Below are 9488 nucleotides of genomic sequence, written 5' to 3' on the forward strand. Positions count from 1 at the left end.
TCTTCTTCTTCTTCTTCTTCTTCTTCTTCTTCTGATTCTTCCTATTCTTCCTTTTTCTTTTCGACCGATTGGCTCGCGTACTTAATGTTTTCGCGTCCGGAGGATCCTTTGATTTTTTTCGCCCGGGTCACGTTTAGCCCTTACTCGATCGTCGTCGTTGGGTCGCGTTACGAGTTTTCTTTTAGAACCGAAAAACCCGCGCCGCCTGGGAACGGCTCGTAAAAGTTTGACGTCGATGCACTTCCAACGCGAAAAATCAATTTGCCGTTGTCAAACGATTTGTTAGTTTGCAATAATGTGCATTATCAGCAGTCAGTTTTGACTCTCGTTTGTCGACACGACAGCCGTCGTATGAAAGCAAGTTATCGACCATGGAACTCGTGTTCAGAGTTGTCGGTAACTTACCAGTCAATGCGTCCTTCTCATCCTTTTCGTTAAAAAAGAAGAAAACGCATGGTAGAGGAGCAAAGCGTTCATCTTGATCATTACACCGTCCCGATTAATGTTTCTTTGATTTATCCGTCCGTCAGCTAACGCTTTCCTTGGCGCTCATTTGAACGCAAAGTAAATACGTACGTATTCCCGTCCTATCGTTCGCTTATTTCCGATCGAAGGCGAGCGTTACTAAGAGACGAAAAAACGTCTGTTCTGTTCTTTTGCGAATCTTCGGCAAACATACCTACTTCCTCCCCAGTGCACGGCTTCGCTCCTCGAACTCGTTCAATATCGACCAATTTCACTTGCGGAAAGTTGTAAAATTATTGCGGCCAACTGCATCACCGACAAAGTTCTAATTACACTCGTGATTCGCTTAGGAAGCAAGGGAAGCACGAAATTACGATGGAGTTTGTTCTAATTATTGATTTAACGAAAATCCAATAGCCTCATATTTTTACGACGCTAATGGGCATCAACCCGACGGGCAACCGAACGCGTTTCTTCGAACGAACAATTAGCGTCGCTCTTCGCGTACAACGTGCCATTTATTCTCGCCGTTCTTGTCTCGCCAATTCGACCCGAGTGTCCGAGGAAAGGGATCCGCGGAATTTTACGCGCGCGGATCGCTTTAATAACTCCAACGAAATACGCAAGATCTTTTAAAGTGGCGATACGCGACGCACAAAAAGAGATAACGGTCCTAGCGATAGAGTGACACCTTTATCGTGTCTCATTGAGCGTTCGAGGATACACATGAAAACATCGCAATTCGATCTGCGAGAATCCGTTGAATCACGTTTGTTTCGCTTTCAGCCGGTTATTCGGAGGATTCCGACTACACGTCGGACCTGAATTATCCAGTTGGTGGACAAGGGGCGAACAGCTCGGCCTCGCAGTTCCGTAGCGCGGCGAATCAATTGGCTACTCCTCAGAGGTCTCTCGAAACCTCCAGGGAAAACAGTTACGAGAGGGACGATCATCAGGTAGCCATTGATCCGATCGATCCGAGATACGAGTTAGAAGTCGGTAAAACCAGCCTCGATCCTTTAAATCATTCTCAACGGTTCTTTTAACGTGTCTATGCGACACGTGTTATGTAGTTGTGTACGTATAAATAATAGAATATAATATTTCTTGGCAGATTCCAACGACGGTTGGTGGACGAATAGTCGGCAGCGTTTGTTACGGCGGTGGTTATGCCAGTCAAAGTCATAGTCCGAGATACGACGAGCCGTATCCCGAGGAAGGTCCGCCTCAGCGATATTCCCTACAGCATTCTTCAGAATGTTCCGAGCCACTCTTCTATAATAGTAGACCGAGACATTACAAAGAATACAGGTATTTAAGCAGATGCAAAATTTAACGTGGAAAATAACAAAGGAGAATTCGCAGAATACGTTATGGATCGGAATATCGATCGAACTCTACACTTTTTTTATGCCACACTACAGATTTGAAATTAAGAATATATGTGCGTGCCTAAAAAAATGTCGTCTATTATTTCTTTTCCTGATTCAGACGACGGAAGCATACATGGGATTACGAGGACAGGTACGAAACGTATAAAGTCTGAAAAAGTCGTGAGAATATTAGAGATCCCACAGAGTCTATCACACATCATCGTCTTCGTCGTCGTCGTCGTCGTCGTCGTCGTCGTCGTCGTCGTCGTCGTCGTCGTCGTCGTCGTCGTCGTCGTAGTCGTCGTTGCCGTTATCGTCATACACAAGTCGTAATCGAACAAGCTCGCGTCGAATATTACACACCTCGTTTCACCACGATTCATTATCACGGTTCATACTAAGTTCGTGCCTCGTAGACTCGATTAGTTCGCACCTGCGATCGTTTATTTTGCTTTTACCATGGCTCGGCCCCACTTAACGTTTCCTTCGACGTAAAGTAAGATCGAGCCGCGGCGAAAGAATTTGCATGCACGTATTGCAGAAGCGCGCGCGCGCATAGATCACGCCACATCCTTTTCGACATCCGTCCATCACGATCTACTTACCTATCGCTCGTATTCGAGCGAGTCTATCCTCTGTATTTGGAAAACGTCGGAATTTAAAAAGTTGATACGTTATTTCAGTCAAGATGGTTGGTACAGCGAGGGCTACGATTATCACGGTACGCGGCTCGACGATACGAGAATTTACAGCGACACCGAGTACTACCCAAGTTCGACGACGACTACGTCGCGAAGAAGAGGTAAACGATTCAACAATCGAAAGGAATCACAATGACTCTTGCGTTAAAATCAAATTCTATGCAGCTCACAGACGGCCGTCCTTGGAAAGACAGATGACCCTCTACGACGAGCATTCGTACTTCACCGATGGCTATAGCAGCGACGGTAGAACGAGCAAGATGAACGCCACTTATCCGGAATGTCAAACGGACATAAGGTATAACGAGTATTACGACGCTATAACCGGATTAGATTATCAAGACGAAAGGTGAGCCATTGTCATTATCCGATGATAAATAAGTTCTCTCGTCTTTTACTCTCTTCTTATCGTTCCTCGGTCGTTCTAGGTATGGTCAGGACGACGAGGACAGACAATGGGACAGCGGAGGGAAATGGTATTCGGGGACGAGCACTTATTACGAGAACAAACGAAATAGGAAAACGCTTCCGCAAAGGCCCGCATCGAGTATCGGTATTCATCGACCCGATTACAGGCCGACGGTCATCAGGCAACGTAGTTACGAGTCGGAGGAATTGGACTACAGGTATGGACTACTAATATGGCCAGAAAGAAAGGTATATCCTCGTCCGCTTCGTCCTGATACTGATACATTTTTTCGTTCCCTTTCCGATAGCGGCCACGGTCGTCGTAGAAAAGCAATTCAGCCGCAGCAACGTCCAATCTCTCGCCAGGAAGGAACCGGCAAGAAGTTACCTCCGACACCGACCAAACCGAGCAACGTCGTCGTTAACCGTAAACTCGCCTCTCTACCTGCTACGCCGAGCAGGCAACTGCCAAAGACTAGAACGCCCTCCGAGGAGAGCTATTACAAGTCTGACTACAACGAGGACTATAATTACGCTTATCGCAGTCAGGATAATTTGCCGCAAGACAATTCTTACCCCGCGAACCTGTACGCCACGCACCAGGATTCTCTCGATCAGGCGCCGCCGCACATTTCTGGCAAGAATCGTTATACCGACGTTAGCCAGGACAATCAATATGCTAGCACTTACGTGGGCCAGCTCGATGATACGTACGCGTATCGGCAAGATTCGCAGACGCAAGACGCCTACGATCAATCCTATGTGCAAAACTCGTACAAGGACGAGTATCGGCAATCGTACGTGCAAGACAAGAATGTAGATATTTATCAGAAAACGTACGAGGACACGACGTATCCTAATGCGAGCCAAGCGAACGACCAATACACCGTTCTATCTAACGATCAGTATACGAATATCTCGAACGATCGGTACGACAAGGGCCAGGACATGATAATTGAGAACAATTATCAAGTTGAGAATTATGATCGGAACAACGTAGAATATCAAGAGACCTATAATCAGGAGGATAGTTATCAAAAACAGTACGATGGTTACGTACCCTCGACCGTCTACGATCAGAATAACGTGTCGAATGCATACAATCAGTATCAGCAATACGATTCCGAGTACAATATCAGTACGTCTACCGATTATCAAAATACTTATCAAGATAATACGTACAATGAAGTGCCTGTTACGACTCAAGATAATTATCAGGATGCTTATATTAAGCAACAGCAAGGCGATTATACGAATTACGAGGTCCCTTATACGAAAGAGGAGACCGTACCGACGACGTATCAAAACGATTATCAAAATCGATATGAAAATTATCAGGAGGAGCAATACGACGAATCCGTATATCCGGACTCTTATCAAGAATCCTATCAGGAATCTTATCAGGATTCTTACGAGGAACGTTACAAGGATGGACCAGTCGCTATCACGGAAAGGAGACAAAGCGAAGTGCCGGAACTTTCCGTTACCACGCCGAAGGGCCAAACAAAAACGAACGGTTATCAGTCTAGCGAGTCGGAATACTTGTACAATCAGGAAAACGAGCAAGTTTCGCAGATAGGTGCGTCTAGGAGAAAGAAGCTCGGTAAGCGCGAGCCCAGTCCGCTTTTGCAACAAAACACGGACTCGCTGGAATCGAGGGACGACGAATTAAAGGATTCCTTCGAAACGGCCGTGAGCTCCGTCGAGAGTAGTCAACCTAGGAAAGCTTACAGCGAGTACTCGACCGCGGGTGACTCTAGTCCTGCCGCGGCCACATTGGTCGACTCGCCTCAGAGTACGACGCAGCCACTTACCAGTATGGTAAATCACGTAGCGAGTATGGATAATCACGTTAGCAGTAGCAGCATCATCACGGTTACGGCGACGGTTCATTCTACGTCTGCTGCGACAAATGGCAAACGATTGGCTCGAACGGAATCGTATCTGGAAGAAGCGATCGAGGACGAGGAGTATCCCGAAATCATTCCGACGGAGCCACAGAGAAAGGATTCCCAATTGTCCCATCAGAGTCAGCTCAGTCAACATTCGAGTCAAAAGCCCAAACTGACGAGAGGCGATTCTTACGCCTCCGATCATTTCCCCGATGAGTCGTACAGTAGAAGAGGATCTTACGCTCAGGCTACCAGAAAGGAGTCCGTATCTTCCGTCACGCAGGAGCCGCCTTTCAAGCCGCCTCTAACGAGAACCGATTCGTATCAGAATAGAGGGACCGGTTATGCCCAAAATTTCAGCGCTCCTCAGCCAATAACAAGAGCCGAGAGTTATCAGAGAGGTTACTTCAAGGATCAGGAGACGATTGACGAGAGCGAGATTACTCTGAGCAATCAGGTCAACGGAGAGTACAAAATGAGGGACGAAACTCTCGACAGGTAAATATCGTGGATTCAATTGTTCCTCCTTTAGTTCGACTTTTATCCTTGCGAATTGTCTCATAGGTACGAACGCGGAGAGGAAGGAATGATTCGTAGCTCACGAGAGGACTCGTTGGCAGATGCGTACAAGACGTCTTCACCACCGTTGTCGCATATCGACAGTCCACGCGGTTAGTAGTTCAGTTTTATTATTCCTATCCGTAATCTAAAAATCAATCCAGGTACGAGAAAGATGCCTATAGAAAGCCGATATTATTCTAGGGAGTATAACGAAGCAAGCGTCATTGGAGGAGAGCGTTCAAATGGATACGCCGCCGCGAAGTCCACCGGAACCACCGCCCGACGAGGAACTTTTAGAGATGGTCGGTGCCGTGCCGGTCCCAACGCAACTTAAGGAACGGCCAGAGATAAAGATGACACCACGGCAACGTTGGCACTGGGCCTATAACAAGATCATCATGCAATTGAACGTGAGTATTTATTCCGCCCTACGCGATCGCACACCTCTGACCTTCGACAAACTTTTCCCTATAAATAATTTGCCCGTGAAGATGGCCGCTTAAAAGGCACCACCGTTAACGCTCGAATTACTCGTCAAAGCTAACGTCACGCCGATGATACGCGAACAATTATCGAGTTATTTTAAAAAGAATCGAACAAAAGTTCTTCCCGGTGAGAAGCCAAAAACGAACGCATCTCGAACGTTTACTCCTGCCTGAATACTTAATTGTATTCGAAAGACGTATCTCGGGAAAATACTTTCGCTCTCGCTGAAACGTCACGAGTACATCGACCTCCCTGTTCGCGACCTTCCAAAAGAGATGCGTCGCTCGATACCGCCACCGTGCCCGCATCCCTGATAGTCCTTCGAGAACACAAAAGTGGCCTTGCCAATTGTGTTACCTTTGGGCAACACCCATCGATTTGTCACGGTAGCTCGCTGGTAGAATGGCACATCCTCTCCCTCTCACTATCTACGATTTATCGTTCGTGTACCTTTTACGTTCAAGGATGGAAGCTCGCATCACGACTATCGACCTCTCACCGGAGCGAGTCACGACGAATTGCTTGGTTCGCGGTGCAACTATCGATCTATCGGTCGCACGAACGAACGAACTTTTGCACCGCTCGAACTTATAATACGTCATAATCCGTCTTAATTAATCTCTGACGATTTCTTTCGCAAACGCGACTATCAATTCTCTTTTATCCCATTGCCCGTTTAAAAGCGACCTTGAAGCTTTTATCGTATAGGACTGACTTTCGTTACTCGCACGGCGAATGAATAAAAAGCGAACGAAGCGTGAAAAGGTCGAAGTCGTGTTCGCGTTTATCGCAAAAAAGGAAGATATACGGAAAAGAGGAAGGTTCGAACCGCGTCGTCACCTTGAAAATCTAGCGCTCGTCGAAGTCGCAGCTGTGAATTAACGTTGGCTTACACGAAACTTCCATTAACGCAAACGTGTCGCCCAATTCGCCTCTTTCAATCGTATCAACCAAATCGTGTCGCCCAATCGTGCTTTCCCGAGTACGCACCTGCTGCACTCTTGGTTGCCACGATAGACGATTGTACGTTTGAGAAACGTTATTGTGTGCGAGGGAAAATGTAAATGAGCGAATTCGGGGATAGGGGCCGGAAGGGACGAAATAGATTAAGCTTAAGCCGCGTCGCGCGCCAAAGAGGACAACCACGAATTCGGTTTGTTTGTTCGTTCGTTGCTAAATGTTCGAAATCGTACCGGGAAGGCAATATTCTGGAATAATTACAATAACCGGAAATTTTTCGCAACTGAATTCCGCCGGATCGCCCTGAAATATGCGATTTCGAAATGAATATATCCTCTAATTCTCCTTCTCCTCCTCCTTCTCCTTCTTCGCTATCATAATTATAGCTTTTATATCGGTTTTCAGTGGTCGATCGTTTAATCAAGCTCCCCCTCGCCCCTCCACCTCCCCCTTGAGATAAGCGATAACCCATTCGTTACGATCGTCGTCGCGAGACCTATTACGCTCAAAAAAAATTTCTCATTACCGACTTAACGTTATTAATACAAATAGTTGAGAAAGAGCGTACGGTGTTATCGTTATATGTCGTTAAACGACGAAATTTATAAATCCCATCACACGCTTACCTATGATATTTCCCTTTCGTAACTACGATATGGGATTTCATTGAATGATTCATTGACAAATATACGATAAGCTTCTCTATTGTGCTATTCATTAATTAATCCTTGACTTTTTTCGCTTTTGCATCAGCTTAGATCTTTGTGCGTTCCTGAGTAACACGCAAACCAGGCGCTTCCCATTCTTTCCATCGTATTTTTATTATTCGCGCAAAAACGGCCGTTCGTATGCTCGACCGTCTCTCGTTTTGCATTTTATTCGAATTCTCGGAAGGCTCGTTCGTCGACCTCTTCTCTCTTTTCAAATTCCATCGGGAAAATGATCTACGTTCGTTCACGATGACCCATCATTTTTTTCTTCTTTTCCCTTCGTACTTGAGACAATACGAAAAATGTAAGCTGCAGAGAAAAATGCCCGACCGAACTAACGTACTTTTCCAACTTGATTATGCCAACGTACTTTTCTTTTTTTATTTAACAGCAATTTTTTCTTCAAAAATTCTTTCATTGAAATGCATCCTCTTGCTGATCTCTTTTGCATCCAAATTCTACATTGTTCTTTGGTTTTGCGATAAAAAAACCTCGTGGGAGTATAATCTATGTAGGGCAAACTTCCTGTCCGTATCATGCGTAATCGGAAACCCGTATGACGATTGCGATTGCGAGCAGCGATGACGACGACGACGACGACGACGACGACGACGACGACGACGACGAGTACGTAGCGACAACAAGCGATACCACCTTCGCTGCAAGGTCTTCGCTTACCGCCATTCAGTTATCACGGTTAGCTCATTCGCCGTTTAGAGCAAAGCAAATCCGGTTTTCCTCTCAGTATCGAATCGTTTCTTCGTCTGTCGAGTTCGCAAAGCAAAACAACTGTCGATTCGTTTTAACTATACTTACCGCTTCGCTTTTCCTCGTACTTGATCCTTCGACTTGGTCAAGCACGAAAGGAGGCTAGGCGTTTCTATCGATCGTTATTAGGCTTTTATTAGACGGAAGTGTCGTCGACGGTCTGCAAAGAGTACATCCTCGCAGGGGGTCGTGTTAACTTAAGTGAAAATACCACCGAGAGGTCCGTCACAGCCTCCGTAACACCCTTCTTTACCATTACGAGGCGATCTCCTAAGCCCGCACGCCGATCTATCAGCCTCATCGAGTCTCATCGAAGTTGCCGACCAAGAAGGATCTCCTTATGGGCTCGCATCGAGGTTTATTCCTTTATACCGAGAAATCCGTGCGCAACGTCTACGGGGCAACAAGTTGGCGTGGCTGAAAACGTTAACCAGGAAAGCCGGAAACGTCGAGTTTAAGAAACGCTTCTCTCTTTTTAAAGAAACTAAAGTATCGGCCTTAAAGATGTCGCACGAGGAAACGTTCTTAGGAAAGGGACGTGTAAAAGGAAGGAAGGTAAAGAGAACGTTTTCTTGAAAAGAGCTTCGTCGAATCGAAAGAGGCAAAGACTTTGAGCTCCTGTTATCAAAAAGAATCTCTTTGGTTGAATTTCTAGTTTTATTATACAATTTCTTTTTATTATACAACCAAAGTAAGTTCTTCCGGTTTCTTCATTGGAAGCACGATAACGACCGAGCGGAAGGTCCGCAAACCGGATGGTGCGTTATCGTTCTAACTTAACGCTTAAACGAGAGTTCTATTTCCTGTTTTCGAGCCTCGAGCAGAACTATAATATTTCTCGAAGTTATACGAAGACGCGGAACTCTTCTTATCGAGAAGAAGAAAGGTAAAAAAGGTCGGTGAAAATGGAGACTCGCGAAAAGTCGACCGAGTGGGCATTGCTCTTTCCATTGAAGGCGGGTCTATTCGCCATGAAGTCTTCCCTATCCTCCAAGAGCGTGAATCGCGAGAAAGAAAAAATTGCAAAAGAAAAAGCGACTTTGCCCAGAGCCAGGATTCGTCGTGGATCGTCCCTCTCAGATTTGGACAAACTTCAGAACAAGTCGATCTTACCGGACGTCGTCAGATCGATCGAAAAGTGTTCCGAGTCTCTTCCTCATTCGC

General features: G+C 46.0%; 1 protein-coding gene across 1 annotated transcript in view; it reads left to right on the top strand.

Annotated features, from left to right (window-relative positions):
* LOC124433006 (probable serine/threonine-protein kinase kinX) overlaps positions 1–9488 on the top strand; it is a 95505-nt gene that overhangs the window by 36993 nt on the left and 49024 nt on the right. Inside the window, exons 8-16 of the mRNA XM_046982484.1 lie at positions 1252–1421; positions 1580–1776; positions 1957–1989; positions 2522–2640; positions 2705–2888; positions 2968–3165; positions 3256–5337; positions 5404–5510; positions 5602–5810. Of these exons, the coding sequence (XP_046838440.1) occupies positions 1252–1421; positions 1580–1776; positions 1957–1989; positions 2522–2640; positions 2705–2888; positions 2968–3165; positions 3256–5337; positions 5404–5510; positions 5602–5810 (3299 nt within the window). The remainder of the gene's footprint in view (positions 1–1251; positions 1422–1579; positions 1777–1956; positions 1990–2521; positions 2641–2704; positions 2889–2967; positions 3166–3255; positions 5338–5403; positions 5511–5601; positions 5811–9488) is intronic.

This window comes from Vespa crabro, chromosome 2, assembly GCF_910589235.1.
Source record: "Vespa crabro chromosome 2, iyVesCrab1.2, whole genome shotgun sequence".
Taxonomy (NCBI): domain Eukaryota; kingdom Metazoa; phylum Arthropoda; class Insecta; order Hymenoptera; family Vespidae; genus Vespa; species Vespa crabro.